The sequence below is a fragment of the Cherax quadricarinatus genome, unplaced genomic scaffold (assembly GCF_038502225.1).
Source record: "Cherax quadricarinatus isolate ZL_2023a unplaced genomic scaffold, ASM3850222v1 Contig4481, whole genome shotgun sequence".
NCBI lineage: Eukaryota > Metazoa > Arthropoda > Malacostraca > Decapoda > Parastacidae > Cherax > Cherax quadricarinatus.
Window position 1 is genome coordinate 6,091 of NW_027199507.1, and position 17,844 is coordinate 23,934.

At 39.3% G+C, this 17,844-nt stretch overlaps 1 protein-coding gene across 1 annotated transcript; it reads right to left on the reverse strand.

The window, feature by feature from the left end:
• Positions 1 to 215: 215 nt before the first annotated feature.
• Positions 216 to 17,609, reverse strand: LOC138852155 (stalled ribosome sensor GCN1-like). Its single transcript, XM_070081835.1, has 2 exons — positions 17,376 to 17,609; positions 216 to 461 (listed from the first exon to the last, which is right to left on the reverse strand). Exons 1-2 carry the CDS (start codon positions 17,592 to 17,594, stop codon positions 231 to 233), a joined length of 450 nt encoding a protein of 149 aa, XP_069937936.1. The 5' UTR covers positions 17,595 to 17,609; the 3' UTR covers positions 216 to 230.
• Between the last annotated feature and the right edge of the window lie 235 nt (positions 17,610 to 17,844).

A 17,844-nucleotide genomic window follows, 5' to 3' on the forward strand; every position in this document is an offset into this window, starting at 1 on the left:
ATTAATATATCACACTTTTTAACTTCATTATTAAAAATAAATGAAATTGGAAAGGGAACACTGCTGTCCTAGAATGCAGCTGTGATTATACCAAGACACTTTATGACAACACAACTTCCAAGGACTAATGACCAGTTGTGAACTATTTCTGGGACAGTGTATGTCAGTAGCAGGAAACTCCTTATACTGTACTATAAAAATATTGAACAATAAACATGTATTACACAATATTAAGTTTGAGCCAATGAGGATACCGAACTTACTGGTAAGAAATCGAGGAGTTTTTGGGGAATGTCGGTAGTAAACTTGGTGGACCAGATTGTGAGGGCAGAGAGTGCCTGCACTAGAGTTCCTTCATGGCTCTCCGTCTCCAACACCTTCATCATCTTCTCCAACACTGTCACAGATAATTTATAGGAGCTACTTCCAGTTACACTATGCTCACCTACTGCTTCAACACCCTGCAAGTAGTGTACTTCATGTATTTCTCAACTGCATACATGTTTATTAAAAATAAACCACAGGAATTGGTTACCGTATTTTATGGCAAACAAGACGCTCCAGTGTCGAGGACACCCCCTCAATTCTGAATGGCTAAATTTTGGGAACAAAACAAACGGTACTTTGGCCTCAAAGACACTGGTTAAATTTTCAACTTGTTGGATGGGGTAGAGCATCTTCAATGCCATAAAATACAGTAATTAATTTTTCAGTGTCAAGAGCCCTGCTCTCAAACCTGCTCTCAGGGTTGAAGAATTTAAAAAAAAAAAATTTTATCTTACGAAATGACAGGATTTTTTTTCCAACGGAAATTAAACCAAAAGTATGAAATTTGATGGAAAACTCATGGAATTATACTCTTGCACAGTTAGTGGACTCAGCGATATTTATGCATCAGCAATTTTGCTCACTATGCGCTCTATTTTTGGCCAATTCATATCTCCAGGCCCCTCTTATATTATGCTTATTTTCCATTTTGAAATCTTACTCACACAAAAAATAGAAGATTTACTGTTATGCAGACTACTGCATTATTCTAATAATTGTATAAATAATGTCAGTGCATTATAAATGCATATCAGACTGGCCAGCTGGACACGTATTGGACAAGTGATGTCATTTGTACTCTCTGGAATATCGGCAAAAATCCAACACTTCCACTTCTTTGAGCTCAATTTTAAGCTACTTTCAGTCCTGAAACTATTCAAAATCATCTCTATTTCTGTAATATATCTTTCATTATATCAAACGAGACCAAGAAACCGAGAATACAACCATAAAAATCTTACAAAAAAATACGTCGCTAAGCTGCTGTTTTAAACCAAGAACAAGGTCAGTTTTTTCTCATCATCACTGCATGCTGCAGGATTTTTTTATGTGGTGCACACTTACCACATAGACCTATTCTTTCATATCTAGACCCAAATTTACTGTTCACAGCCTATGTGAGTGAGCTGAGCTCATGGCATCATATTACAGGATCAACACTGGTTTCAAAGCCATGATATAACAGGACCGATACTGAAAGGGTTAACCCTTTGACTGTACGTCACATAGATCTATGCCATGAACTCAGCTCACTCCAATTAGCTGTGAGTGGTAAATTTGGGCCGATACAAGAGAATGGGGTCTATGCAGCAAGTATGCACAGAATAAAAAACATCCTGCCTGAAGCAGTGCATGATGAGAAAAGCAAAACTAACTTTGTGTGTGGTTTAAAAATAGTGACTGAGATGTTTTCTAAGTTGGTTTTTTTATGATTTTATTGACTGTTTCTTGGTAATATTTGAAAGAATGGAAAAATACTACTGAAATAATTATTTTAGTTGGTTCCAGGACCATAAATAGCTTGAAATCAGCCTCAAATTAGCAGAAATATTAAATTTTGCTTATATTCCTTAGGACAGGTAAGGCTCCCCTATACCCGCCAGTCTGTTTTATGCGTTTTAATAGGTCTAATTCAATTATCTGAATGCCATAAACCATAACAATCATTCTTGGTTATAATTTATTACCCAAGAAATAGGGTAATCTTTGCTTTTTTTGTGATGATGATGAATTCAAAATGGAAGACCTGAGGGCATGATTAATGAACAGAGAAAATGCAGTTTAGTGACTAAAATGTTTAGTGTTTATTTTGGACCTGAACTTTTTTTAAATTGAAATATTTTTTAATTCTGTGTAAAATTGGCCAGAGTTCTGATCATTTTATGGATGCTCTCTTTTGCCCAATCAATAGAACTGAAGGTACACTAGCAAGTGAAAGGGTCAGGTAGAATAACAGTGAAAGTGAATGCCATGTAGTGGTTCAAAAACAGATATAATAATGCTCAATCCTATATAGTAGTCAGAAGTTGAGTCATGACCAGCCTGGAATAAAATATCCTGCAGCAAATGCCTCAACAACAGGGAAAAGGTGCACAAAAAAATAATTCAAGTTACATTATAACACAAGAGACATTCTTATTCTCCCCAATACACATGCAGTGACGGAGGCACAGTGTAAACATGGTGTGTCCAACACAACAAACCTGTGGAAGAGAAAAAGTAGGAAAGAGCCCAGGAAGAATAAGCAGTGGGTGCCAAGTGGTTAGACCATCTAAAGTGGTACAGAGCACCACTACTGAGGATAGAAGAAAGCTTGCAGTTGTCAACAAGCTGTCTATCAAAGTAGCAAGCAGTGATGTCTACAAGCAATATTTATTAAGTTCTGGGATTCACTACCACTGCAGCCTGGACCCTCCCCCAGTTTCAAAAATTTGTAGGCAACTACAAATGAAAAAACTATTAAGAATCATATGAAAGATGGAAATAATTGCACAGTGACATCTAGAAATTTGTCAAATTTACCAGTCATCTTACATGTTTGCAAGACAGAAATAGAAGACTAGCAATCCTACAGGAGAACAAAACTTATAAAAGCCTCACTCCCACTCATAACAGGAGAGTAATACTGTACCTCCTTGTATAACTGATCACCAAGTTTCACACTAATAACAGGAGAGTAATACTGTACCTCCTTGTATAACTGGTCACCAAGTTTCACACTAATAACAGGAGAGTAATACTGTACCTCCTTGTATAACTGATCAGCAAGTTTCACACTAATAACAGGAGAGTAATACTGTACCTCCTTGTATAACTGATCACCAAGTTTCACACTAATAACAGGAGAGTAATACTGTACTTCCTTGTATAACTGGTCACCAAGTTTCACACTAATAACAGGAGAGTAATACTGTACTTCCTTGTATAACTGATCAGCAAGTTTCACACTAATAACAGGAGAGTAATACTGTACTTCCTTGTATAACTGATCAGCAAGTTTCACACTAATAACAGGAGAGTAATACTGTACTTCCCTATATAACTGGTCAGATACATTCCCACTCATAACAGGAGAGTAATACTGTACCTCCTTGTATAACTGGTCAGAAAGTTTCTCTTATTGTTTGAGTAGCTTGTTATTGATAAGGGATTTCCCATGGACACACACAGTGCACAAACCTTGCTCAACCTAACTAGGTTGCTGTAACGAGACAAAACTATTACATTATTCTTCAGTCTTACTGAAAAAAATTGAAGCTGTAATTAAAGGTGTGCTGAAGTATCAGTGGGTATTGGCCAATTTTGGTGGCATCGACATCACCCTAAAATTCAGTAGTGGTAAGAGTAAAAAATATGATTTCATCACATCCCTGATTGTATTATATTTGGCATCTCAATGCTGTAATATGTATATATACTAGCAAGTGTAAGGTAATTTGAGCATGGTGAATGAAAATCTACTAAGCTCTGCAACAGATAGTGTACACAAAATAAATAAAAGCAAAAACCAATTGAAAACAGCTTCTCTAGCACTGAAAGCAAGCTAGATCTGATGAGAAAATGGACAGAATAAATGGGCTATCTAAAAATAAATGAGCTAGAGAAAATTATGTTGAGAGAGGAAACAATCTGCTAGTTATCAAAAAAAAAAAAAATAATAATATATTGCATTAGCAACACAGGTAAACAAAAGAACACAAGTAGTAGTTGTACTAACGGAACAAAATGATACAAAATGAGGAAGTTGACTGCAATGCATAGTGTCGACAAATATGAAAACAAGGAAAACAAACCTTTACTGTGACAACACTGTCATTATAAAGATTTCTTCTGCTAAAGTGTCCATCAAAAAGTGACATGTCAGTATCAAATAAGCTAGACTAAAAACAACTCTACTGAAGAGAGACACTTATACACCTACCATCCGACTTACGACTACTCGACTTACGAACGTGTTTTTTTGCCAAATTTCTGGGAAATAAACAACTATTTGTGTTGTACACAGTGTTTATCCTAAACCTTACAGTATAAAATACAGTACTAACAGCATAAAAAGTGAAGTAAAACATGAAATACCAAAGTAAAACAATAAAATAAAGTCATTACAAAAATGTGATGTTGATATTCAGTAGTAAAGTTCGACTTATGACCATTTCAACTTACGACCGGTTTCTCGGAACCGAACTCGGTCGTAAGTCGGATGGTAGGTGTACATCTAAGATAAAGGGAAGTTATACAAGTGTTGTCCAACAATATGAAGAAAAAAAAGCAAAGCAAATAGATTAAGTAAAGGGAGGATCACCTCAACAATCACAAATTAAGAGATTAAAAGGACAATAGCAAGTAACAAACTACTGAAGGAAACTGTCAGAGCAAAAATATTTTTTATTTTGGTAGTACAGAAAAAGCAGTAACATATACAGTGTTCATTGTTAAGTATGCTGACCCTCCCCTCAAAAACCACCCGAGGTCACCCCTTGCACTTAAGACATCCTTCAACTGTCTATAAAGCAAACAACATACATTATACAGGGTTCAAGGGGTAACCTCCCCCACAGTTCGTAGATGGCAACCTCCAGTCATGGGAATGGGTTAGTATCCTTCCACTAATGGATCTCTGTCACAGCCCAGAGGTTCTCAATGACTTTCAAGTCTGGAGAATTTTCTGGCCAGTCATCAAAAAAGGAACATCAACAGTCACAAAGTCGCTGAATAACAGATTTCTTAGTGTGGCAAGGAGCACTGCCTTGCATGAAAATCTTTGCACCATACTTAGTGAAAGATAGGCAAATGATCCCTGAGCAATTCTAGGTACATTATTACCATTTTTCTAGGTTTCCTGGACATGTGTGCATGTCATCAACACCGTCCTCAAGGCACCAACTCAACCAGGTTAAACCATACCCCCGGCCGGGATTGAACCCGCGGTCATAGTCTCAAAACTCCAGCCCGTCACATTAGCCACTAGACCAGCTAGCCACAATAAGATTCATCCAACTAGGTATATTTCTACACCATAGGAAGGTTAGCACAGGCACCACTGTGAAGGGACTTGAGCTAGAGTTCGTCACGGCTTTTTTTTTTTTTTTTTTTCAACAAGTCGGCCGTCTCCCACCGAGGCAGGGTGACCCAAAAAAGAAAGAAAATCCCCAAAAAGAAAATACTTTCATCATCATTCAACACTTTCACCACACTCACACATTATCACTGCTTTTGCAGAGGTGCTCAGAATACAACAGTTTAGAAGCATATACGTATAAAGATACACAACATATCCCTCCAAACTGCCAATATCCCAAACCCCTCCTTTAAAGTGCAGGCATTGTACTTCCCATTTCCAGGACTCAAGTCCGACTATAAGAAAATAACCGGTTTCCCTGAATCCCTTCACTAAATATTACCCTGCTCACACTCCAACAGATCGTCAGGTCCCAAGTATCATTCGTCTCCATTCACTCCTATCTAACACGCTCATGCACGCTTGCTGGAAGTCCAAGCCCCTCGCCCACAAAACCTCCTTTACCCCCTCTTTCCAACCCTTTCGAGGACGACCCCTACCCCTCTTTCCTTCCCCTATAGATTTATATGCTTTCCATGTCATTCTACTTTGATCCATTCTCTCTAAATGACCAAACCACCTCAACCCCTCTTCTGCCCTCTGACTAATGCTTTTATTAACTCCACACCTTCTCCTAATTTCCACACTCCGAATTTTCTGCATAATATTTACACCACACATTGCCCTTAAATAGGTAGTAGGTTGGTAGACAGCAACCACCCAGGGAAGTACTACCGTCCTGCCAGATGACTGTGAAACAAAAACCTGTAACTGTTTTGCATGATGGTAGGATTGCTGGTTTCTTTTTCTGTCTCATAAACACGCTAGATAACAGGGATATCTTGCTACTCCTACTTACACTTTGGTCACACTTCACAGACACGCACATGCATATATATATACATACATCTAGGTTTTTCTCCTTTTTCTAAATAGCTCTTGTTCTTTTTTATTTCTTCTATTGTCCATGGGGAAGTGGAAAAGAATCTTTCCTCCGTAAGCCATGCGTGTCGTATGAGGCGACTAAAATGCCGGGAGCAATGGGCTAGTAACCCCTTCTCCTGTATACATTTACTAAAAAAGAGAAGAAGAAAAACTTTATAAAACTGGGATGCTTAAATGTGCGTGGATGTAGTGCGGATGACAAGAAACAGATGATTGCTGATGTTATGAATGAAAAGAAGTTGGATGTCCTGGCCCTAAGCGAAACAAAGCTGAAGGGGGTAGGAGAGTTTCAGTGGGGGGAAATAAATGGGATTAAATCTGGAGTATCTGAGAGAGTTAGAGCAAAGGAAGGGGTAGCAGTAATGTTAAATGATCAGTTATGGAAGGAGAAAAGAGAATATGAATGTGTAAATTCAAGAATTATGTGGATTAAAGTAAAGGTTGGATGCGAGAAGTGGGTCATAATAAGCGTGTATGCACCTGGAGAAGAGAGGAATGCAGAGGAGAGAGAGAGATTTTGGGAGATGTTAAGTGAATGTATAGGAGCCTTTGAACCAAGTGAGAGAGTAATTGTGGTAGGGGACCTGAATGCTAAAGTAGGAGAAACTTTTAGAGAGGGTGTGGTAGGTAAGTTTGGGGTGCCAGGTGTAAATGATAATGGGAGCCCTTTGATTGAACTTTGTATAGAAAGGGGTTTAGTTATAGGTAATACATATTTTAAGAAAAAGAGGATAAATAAGTATACACGATATGATGTAGGGCGAAATGACAGTAGTTTGTTGGATTATGTATTGGTAGATAAAAGACTGTTGAGTAGACTTCAGGATGTACATGTTTATAGAGGGGCCACAGATATATCAGATCACTTTCTAGTTGTAGCTACACTGAGAGTAAAAGGTAGATGGGATACAAGGAGAATAGAAGCATCAGGGAAGAGAGAGGTGAAGGTTTATAAACTAAAAGAGGAGGCAGTTAGGGTAAGATATAAACAGCTATTGGAGGATAGATGGGCTAATGAGAGCATAGGCAATGGGGTCGAAGAGGTATGGGGTAGGTTTAAAAATGTAGTGTTAGAGTGTTCAGCAGAAGTTTGTGGTTACAGGAAAGTGGGTGCAGGAGGGAAGAGGAGCGATTGGTGGAATGATGATGTAAAGAGAGTAGTAAGGGAGAAAAAGTTAGCATATGAGAAGTTTTTACAAAGTAGAAGTGATGCAAGGAGGGAAGAGTATATGGAGAAAAAGAGAGAGGTTAAGAGAGTGGTGAAGCAATGTAAAAAGAGAGCAAATGAGAGAGTGGGTGAGATGTTATCAACAAATTTTGTTGAAAATAAGAAAAAGTTTTGGAGTGAGATTAACAAGTTAAGAAAGCCTAGAGAACAAATGGATTTGTCAGTTAAAAATAGGAGAGGAGAGTTATTAAATGGAGAGTTAGAGGTATTGGGAAGATGGAGGGAATATTTTGAGGAATTGTTAAATGTTGATGAAGATAGGGAAGCTGTGATTTCGTGTATAGGGCAAGGAGGAATAACATCTTGTAGGAGTGAGGAAGAGCCAGTTGTGAGTGTGGGGGAAGTTCGTGAGGCAGTAGGTAAAATGAAAGGGGGTAAGGCAGCCGGGATTGATGGGATAAAGATAGAAATGTTAAAAGCAGGTGGGGATATAGTTTTGGAGTGGTTGGTGCAATTATTTAATAAATGTATGGAAGAGGGTAAGGTACCTAGGGATTGGCAGAGAGCATGCATAGTTCCTTTGTATAAAGGCAAAGGGGATAAAAGAGAGTGCAAAAATTATAGGGGGATAAGTCTGTTGAGTGTACCTGGTAAAGTGTATGGTAGAGTTATAATTGAAAGAATTAAGAGTAAGACGGAGAATAGGATAGCAGATGAACAAGGAGGCTTTAGGAAAGGTAGGGGGTGTGTGGACCAGGTGTTTACAGTGAAACATATAAGTGAACAGTATTTAGATAAGGCTAAAGAGGTCTTTGTGGCATTTATGGATTTGGAAAAGGCGTATGACAGGGTGGATAGGGGGGCAATGTGGCAGATGTTGCAAGTGTATGGTGTAGGAGGTAGGTTACTGAAAGCAGTGAAGAGTTTTTACGAGGATAGTGAGGCTCAAGTTAGAGTATGTAGGAAAGAGGGAAATTTTTTCCCAGTAAAAGTAGGCCTTAGACAAGGATGTGTGATGTCACCGTGGTTGTTTAATATATTTATAGATGGGGTTGTAAGAGAAGTAAATGCGAGGGTCTTGGCAAGAGGCGTGGAGTTAAAAGATAAAGAATCACACACAAAGTGGGAGTTGTCACAGCTGCTCTTTGCTGATGACACTGTGCTCTTGGGAGATTCTGAAGAGAAGTTGCAGAGATTGGTGGATGAATTTGGTAGGGTGTGCAAAAGAAGAAAATTAAAGGTGAATACAGGAAAGAGTAAGGTTATGAGGATAACAAAAAGATTAGGTGATGAAAGATTGAATATCAGATTGGAGGGAGAGAGTATGGAGGAGGTGAACGTATTCAGATATTTGGGAGTGGACGTGTCAGCGGATGGGTCTATGAAAGATGAGGTGAATCATAGAATTGATGAGGGAAAAAGAGTGAGTGGTGCACTTAGGAGTCTGTGGAGACAAAGAACTTTGTCCTTGGAGGCAAAGAGGGGAATGTATGAGAGTATAGTTTTACCAACGCTCTTATATGGGTGTGAAGCGTGGGTGATGAATGTTGCAGCGAGGAGAAGGCTGGAGGCAGTGGAGATGTCATGTCTGAGGGCAATGTGTGGTGTGAATATAATGCAGAGAATTCGTAGTTTGGAAGTTAGGAGGAGGTGCGGGATTACCAAAACTGTTGTCCAGAGGGCTGAGGAAGGGTTGTTGAGGTGGTTCGGACATGTAGAGAGAATGGAGCGAAACAGAATGACTTCAAGAGTGTATCAGTCTGTAGTGGAAGGAAGGCGGGGTAGGGGTCGGCCTAGGAAGGGTTGGAGGGAGGGGGTAAAGGAGGTTTTGTGTGCGAGGGGCTTGGACTTCCAGCAGGCATGCGTGAGCGTGTTTGATAGGAGTGAATGGAGACAAATGGTTTTTAATACTTGACGTGCTGTTGGAGTGTGAGCAAAGTAACATTTATGAAGGGATTCAGGGAAACCGGCAGGCCGGACTTGAGTCCTGGAGATGGGAAGTACAGTGCCTGCACTCTGAAGGAGGGGTGTTAATGTTGCAGTTTAAAAACTGTAGTGTAAAGCACCCTTCTGGCAAGACAGTGATGGAGTGAATGATGGTGAAAGTTTTTCTTTTTCGGGCCACCCTGCCTTGGTGGGAATCGGCCGGTGTGATAATAAATAAAAATAAACATTGCCCTTAGACAGGACATCTCCACTGCCTCCAACCGTCTCCTCGCTGCTGCATTTACCACCCAAGCTTCACATCCATATAAGAGTGTTGGTACTACTATACTTTCATACATTCCCTTCTTTGCCTCCATAGATAACGTTTTTTGACTCCACATATACCTCAACGCACCACTCACCTTTTTTCCCTCATCAATTCTATGATTAACCTCATCCTTCATAAATCCATCCGCCGACACGTCAACTCCCAAGTATCTGAAAACATTCACTTCTTCCATACTCCTCCTCCCCAATTTGATATCCAATTTTTCTTTATCTAAATCATTTGATACCCTCATCACCTTACTCTTTTCTATGTTCACTTTCAACTTTCTACCTTTACACACATTCTCAAACTCATCCACTAACCTTTGCAATTTTTCTTTAGAATCTCCCATAAGCACAGTATCATCAGCAAAAAGTAACTGTGTCAATTCCCATTTTGAATTTGATTCCCCATAATTTAATCCCACCCCTCTCCCGAACACCCTAGCATTTACTTCTTTTACAACCCCATCTATAAATATATTAAACAACCATGGTGACATTACACATCCCTGTCTAAGACCTACTTTTACCGGGAAGTATTCTCCCTCTCTTCTACACACCCTAACCTGAGCCTCACTATCCTCATAAAAGCTCTTTACAGCATTTAGTAACTTACCACCTATTCCATATACTTGCAACATCTGCCACATTGCTCCTCTATCCACTCTATCATATGCCTTTTCTAAATCCATAAATGCAATAAAAACTTCCCTACCTTTATCTAAATACTGTTCACATATATGCTTCAATGTAAACACTTGATCTACACATCCCCTACCCACTCTGAAGCCTCCTTGCTCATCCGCAATCCTACATTCTGTCTTACCTCTAATTCTTTCAATTATAACCCTACCGTATACTTTTCCTGGTATACTCAGTAAACTTATTCCTCTATAATTTTTACAATCTCTTTTGTCCCCTTTCCCTTTATATAAAGGGACTATACATGCTCTCCGCCAATCCCTAGGTACCTTCCCCTCTTTCATACATTTATTAAACAAAAGTACCAACCACTCCAACACTATATCCCCCCCTGCTTTTAACATTTCTGTCATGATCCCATCAGTTCCAGCTGCTTTACCCCCTTTCATTCTACGTAATGCCTCACGTACCTCCACCACACTTACATTCTGCTCTTCTTCACTCCTAAAAGATGGTATACCTCCCTGGCCAGTGCATGAAATTACCGCCTCCCTTTCTTCCTCAACATTTAAAAGTTCCTCAAAATATTCTCGCCATCTACCTAATACCTCCCTCTCCCCATCTACTAACTCCCCTACTCTGTTTTTAACTGACAAATCCATACTTTCCCTAGGCTTTCTTAACTTGTTTAACTCACTCCAAAATTTTTTCTTATTTTCATTAAAATTTCTTGACAGTGCCTCTCCCACTCTTTCATCTGCTCTCCTTTTGCACTCTCTCACCACTCTCTTCACCTTTCTTTTACTCTCCATATACTCTGCTCTTCTTATAACACTTCTGCTTTGTAAAAACCTCTCGTAAGCTACCTTTTTCTCTTTTATCACACCCTTTACTTCATCATTCCACCAATCACTCCTCTTTCCTCCTGCCCCCACCCTCCTATAACCACAATACTTCTAGTTTATTATTTTTTTATTAGCACACTGGCCGATTCCCACCAAGGCAGGGTGGCCCGAAAAAGAAAAACTTTCACCATCATTCACTCCATCACTGTCTTGCCAGAAGGGTGCTTTACACTACAGTTTTTAAACTGCAACATTAACACCCCTCCTTCAGAGTGCAGGCACTGTACTTCCCATCTCCAGGACTCAAGTCCGGCCTGCCGGTTTCCCTGAATCCCTTCATAAATGTTACTTTGCTCACACTCCAACAGCACGTCAAGTATTAAAAACCATTTGTCTCCATTCACTCCTATCAAACACGCTCACGCATGCCCGCTGGAAGTCCAAGCCCCTCGCACACAAAACCTCCTTTACCCCCTCCCTCCAACCTTTCCTAGGCCGACCCCTACCCCGCCTTCCTTCCACTACAGACTGATACACTCTTGAAGTCATTCTGTTTCGCTCCATTCTCTCTACATGTCCGAACCACCTCAACAACCCTTCCTCAGCCCTCTGGACAACAGTTTTGGCAATCCCGCACCTCCTCCTAACTTCCAAACTACGAATTCTCTGCATTATATTCACACCACACATTGCCCTCAGACATGACATCTCCACTGCCTCCAGCCTTCTCCTCGCTGCAACATTCATCACCCATGCTTCACACCCATATAAGAGCGTTGGTAAAACTATACTCTCATACATTCCCCTCTTTGCCTCCAAGGACAAAGTTCTTTGTCTCCACAGACTCCTAAGTGCACCGCTCACCCTTTTCCCCTCATCAATTCTATGATTCACCTCATCTTTCATAGACCCATCCGCTGACACGTCCACTCCCAAATATCTGAATACATTCACCTCCTCCATACTCTCTCCCTCCAATCTGATATCCAATCTTTCATCACCTAATCTTTTTGTTATCCTCATAACCTTACTCTTTCCTGTATTCACTTTTAATTTTCTTCTTTTACATACCCTACCAAATTCATCCACCAACCTCTGCAACTTCTCTTCAGAATCTCCCAAGAGCACAGTGTCATCAGCAAAGAGCAACTGTGACAACTCCCACTTTATGTGTGATTCTTTATCTTTTAACTCCACGCCTCTTGCCAAGACCCTCGCATTTACTTCTCTTACAACCCCATCTATAAATATATTAAACAACCACGGTGACATCACACATCCTTGTCTAAGGCCTACTTTTACTGGGAAATAATCTCCCTCTTTCCTACATACTCTAACTTGAGCCTCACTATCCTCGTAAAAACTCTTCACTGCTTTCAGTAACCTACCTCCTATACCATACACCTGCAACATCTGCCACATTGCCCCCCTATCCACCCTGTCATACGCCTTTTCCAAATCCATAAATGCCACAAAAACTCTTTAGCCTTATCTAAATACTGTTCACTTATATGTTTCACTGTAAACACCTGGTCCACACACCCCCTACCTTTCCTAAAGCCTCCTTGTTCTTTATGAGGATAGTGAGGCTCAGGTAAGAGTGTGTAGAAGAGAAGGAGACTACTTCCCAGTAAAAGTAGGTCTTAGACAGGGATGTGTAAGGTCACCATGGTTGTTTAATATATTTATAGATGGGGTTGTAAAAGAAGTAAATGCTAGGGTGTTCGGGAGAGGGGTGGGATTAAATTATGGGGAATCAAATTCAAAATGGGAATTGACGCAGTTGCTTTTTGCTGATGACACTGTGCTTATGGGAGATTCTAAAGAAAAATTGCGAAGGTTAGTGGATGAGTTTGGGTGTGTGTGTAAAGGTAGAAAGTTGAAAGTGAACATAGAAAAGAGTAAGGTGATGAGGGTATCAAATGATTTAGATAAAGAAAAATTGAATATCAAATTGGAGAGGAGGAGTATGGAAGAAGTGAATGTTTTCAGATACCTGGGAGTTGATGTGTTGGCAGATGGATTTATGAAGGATGAGGTTAATCAGAGAATTGATGAGTGAAGAAAGGTGAGTGGGCGAGGGGCTTGGACTTCCAGCAGGCGTGCGTGAGCGTGTTTGATACGAGTGAATGGAGACGAATGGTATTTGGGACCTGACGAGCTGTTGGAGTGTGAGCAGGGTGATATTTAGTGAAGGGATTCAGGGAAACCGGTTATTTTTATATAGCCGGACTTGAGTCCTGGAAATGGGAAGTACAGTGCCTGCACTATAAAGGTTTGGAGGGATATGTTGTGTATCTTTATACGTATATGCTTCTAAGCTGTTGTGTTCTGAGCACCTCTGCAAAAACAGTGATTATGTGTGAGTGTGGTGAAAGAGTTGAATGATGATGAAACTGTTTTCTTTTTGGGACACCTAACAGAGTAGTGTATTACTTTAATGATAAGCATGGCAGAATAGGTCAAGGCAACAAGTCTGTATAAGGACTTATGAAGCCACTCACAGCTAAACATTTCCTTCAATAAATTTTGTGAATTGTACATAAGTGTCATTTTCCAAAGATATTGGTAAACTGGAGAATACATGAAAGACCAGAACAGTACCTTCAAAATCTACTTTCACTGCAAACACGAGGAAAATTGTTACTGAATTTGGGCTATCAAGCAACTGCAAGGCTAACAACATGACAGTATACAGACACAGTCAACCTTTTCACTGTTGCAACCCCTAAAATTAAAAGTGTAAACAGAATTGCAATTTAAAAAATAAAATCTGTGAAGGTAATGATGTCAGAAATACAAAATTTGGCAGCAAACTTATGGAACTACAGAGGTACAAAGTTGTGAGATCACTGCCCAATTTACACATTGGCAATTTCATCCACTGTCTTATTTTAAGCCAATCTGACAAAATTCAGCAAATTCTAATATAAAAACAGTAAGTATTAAAGCCATTAAAGCAACCTATCCTTTGTTCACTGATCATGTTCCCAGGCCTCTCCTATAATAATCTTTGCATTCTATTTTTAATCCATCAAACAAAAAAAATGAAGTTTTCCCCTATTTCTCAGACAATACAATTCAACCAAGAATAACTGGTCATGGTTTAAGGCATCCCAATAATTGAAGCAGACCTAGTAAACACTGGGAAGGTATTAAAGAGGCCTTACCCTTCCTCAGGAAAATCTTCAAAAATCAAATATTTCCACTACCTAGAGTAGTATTTCAAGCTACTTCTAACCCTCAAAGTAACCAAAATCATCTCTACGTCAACAGAGACAATTCTGGTTATATAAACCAAATACAACGTTAGAGGTGTCAATAACAGGTCAGTGTGAGTGATGATGGTGTCAATAACATAGACCTTTACAAGTGATGGTGGTGTCAATAACAAAGATCTACATGAGAGACAGTAAAAGGTTTAAAAGCATAATAATTAAAGTGAGGAAGGGTTAGTGGAGACAAACTTAAGAATTAAAGACATCAATGTAATTTTTTTTTTTTTTTTCAACAAGTCGGCCGTCTCCCACCGAGGCAGGGTGACCCAAAAAAGAAAGAAAATCCCCAAAAAGAAAATACTTTCATCATCATTCAACACTTTCACCACACTCGCACATTATCACTGTTTTTGCAGAGGTGCTCAGAATACAACAGTCTAGAAGCATACACATATAAAGATACACAACATATCCCTCCAAACTGCCAATATCCCAAACCCCTCCTTTAAAGTGCAGGCATTGTACTTCCCATTTCCAGGACTCAAGTCCGACTATATGAAAATAACCGGTTTCCCTGAATCCCTTCACTAAATATTACCCTGCTCACACTCCAACAGATCGTCAGGTCCCAAGTACCATTCGTCTCCATTCACTCCTATCTAACACGCTCACGCACGCTTGCTGGAAGTCCAAGCCCCTCGCCCACAAAACCTCCTTTACCCCCTCTCTCCAACCCTTTCGAGGACGACCCCTACCCCGCCTTGATAATTGTCGGGGCAAATTTCTAGGTCTTCTGCTTGACTGTAATCTTAAATTTCAGTCCCATACCCATCACATAGCCAAGAAAATTTCCAAATTAGTAGGAATCCTTTCCAAGATACGCTACAATGTACCACAAAAGACTCTCCTTACCCTGTACCACTCTCTAATATATCCTTACCTTACCTATGGTATTTGTGCCTGGGACTCAACCACAGCCAACCACCTTAGACCCTTAATAATCCAACAAAAAGCTGCTGTGCGGATCATAACCAGCTCCTGTGCTAGACAGCACACCCCACCACTTTTCAGAAGACTCAACTTGCTAAATATACAAGACATTTTTTCTCTTGTGCCTACTACATATACAGAACATTAAACTCCACTGTAAACCCTCCCCTAAAACTACTCCTTGACAGTTACAACAGAATGCACATTCACAATACAAGGCATAAGGCACTTTTCAACATCCCTCGAGTCAGTCTCTCACTATACAAGAACGCTATTCACATAAAATGTCCAAAGATCTGGAACTTGCTACCGGAACAGGTCAAGGATCCTTTGACAGCTTATAAATTTAGGACTTTGCTTAAAAATCATCAGATCTCACAATATTAACCAAATCAACGAAACATCTGCTAACTAATTTTATTATATAACCTCCAGGCTCTTAATTCTGCAAATCTATAAAATAATCTTATTTCTCAATATTAACCTAATCAGCCAAAACATCTGCTAATTAGTCTTATTATGGGACCTCCTGGCTTTTAATTCTGCCATTCCATAAAATATTACCACCTGCACCATTACTTGTAAAGCAGATTTTGTGTGCAATTTCAAACTTATTTTACCGAACTCTACTGTGGAAAATACTGAATATATTTTCCGGAAATACGGTAATTTATAGATACATAAATAGATGGCCTATATTGTATTTAATAAAATTTATGTGATGGAAAATGGGAAACTGAGCCTGCGCCTGCACAGAAGGAGTCCCGCCATCTTGGTTTTGAATTGGATACAACGTTAGTGTAATGGGAAGGAATTTTCGTGCTCTAGAGGTTAAAATTGGGCTGACACCTCTCAAATAGGAGGCGAAATTGTTGGACATGTATTCCTGCATAACTTGAGATATCAGACGACTGGACAAGACTGCTCCAGGAACCTCAGATAAGCTCTCTAGATTTGTGTATAATTCTGGCCAGTGTTTTCATAAATTTAGTTAGTGAGGTTTTTCTGAGTATGATACAACTTAATATCCAGTCAAATTGGTGAGTGATATTAAGATATATTTTCCTTCTGTTATGTAATTGTGTATATATATAACCATTTATTATTTTTAATATACAGTCCACAAATTTATACATTTACCAGTATTCCTGGTGTATGTATATTTCATTTAATTAATAGGTCCAGAGCAACTTGTGGATATGACAGTGGTAGGTATCGAAGGGGGACATTTTTGCGACCTAGGTGTCCCAAATTCCTACTTGTCTATGTAACTCTGATAAATAATAATTATCTTTGTTATCATTTTCTGTTATGTATATAATGAGTTACATTCAGATTAATGCAATTTTCCACACCTACTGCACGTTACTACCTCTCACTTGTAATAAGTTTAAATAAGATTGTAAAACAGCTAACCACCATTCCATGTTTAGTTTTAAGTGTAGTTACTATGTATTATTATCTTATCTAGTTTTAATTAGTTACTATGTATCAGGATTAGTTTGCCCGAAATGCCTCGGCATGATAGTAGCTATCTTTGTACTTAGCAAATCAAAATTGTAGTTACACATTGTAACCTTTACAAAGAAATAAACTTTACTTTACAAGATACAACACATTATAAACACCAAGCACCTTCATACACTCCATAATAAAATAAAATTGAAAAATGAAGATTACATAGTATGCAATAATTACTATTTTTGGAGGAGGATGGAGGGAGAGACTGAGACAGAGATGGAGAGGGGGGAGGGGAGGACTGCTGCTGCTTAACAAGAAACATTACAATCTAAATAAATTATAATGCAACACACAAATGTGAAATTCTAGTTGTATAAATGGTAAACAATAGAAGCCAAGATATAATGGCATACCAGAGCAGCTCTAGTAACATTACTAGCTACACGAGTTAGTGTATTACTAACCTGCAGTACTGACACCTTCTGTGTTGTCACTGTCAGCTTGCCATCACTACCAAAGAAGATGTCAAAGAGAAGCTTGACAAAAGCTTCTACAGCAACAGCATCACTACACTGCTTGGCCAGTTGTCTACACACTTCCACTGTGTCATCACGAACCTGGTCTTCCTTGGCATGTAGAGGACCTACACAAAAATCATTACATGTACTTAAAAAAACAGCCATTTTCTGGCATTTAGGTACCCATATATTCTTTCAATCACACCAACTGACTCCCACCATGATAGTGTGAACCAAAAAAGAAATATATTCACCAGATTCATTCAATAACTATATTACCAGAAGTGCACAAACAACATAATCTGGGTAACCCTCCAAATTGCAACATGCCCACTGCTCCTTCAGAGTGCATGTACTGTACTTCCCACCGCCAAGACTCAAGCCTAAATTTCTTCATAAATGTTACCTTCATCAC

Excerpts from the sequence above, each read along its gene's own strand:
- LOC138852155 (XM_070081835.1), bottom strand. The coding sequence starts at position 17,594 with ATGGCTGTTTTTTTAAGTACATGTAATGATTTTTGTGTAGGTCCTCTA. Across the intron at positions 462-17,375 it reads AGAAGGTGTCAGTACTGCAG|GGTGTTGAAGCAGTAGGTGA; the intron begins GTTAGTAATACA and ends CACTACTTGCAG.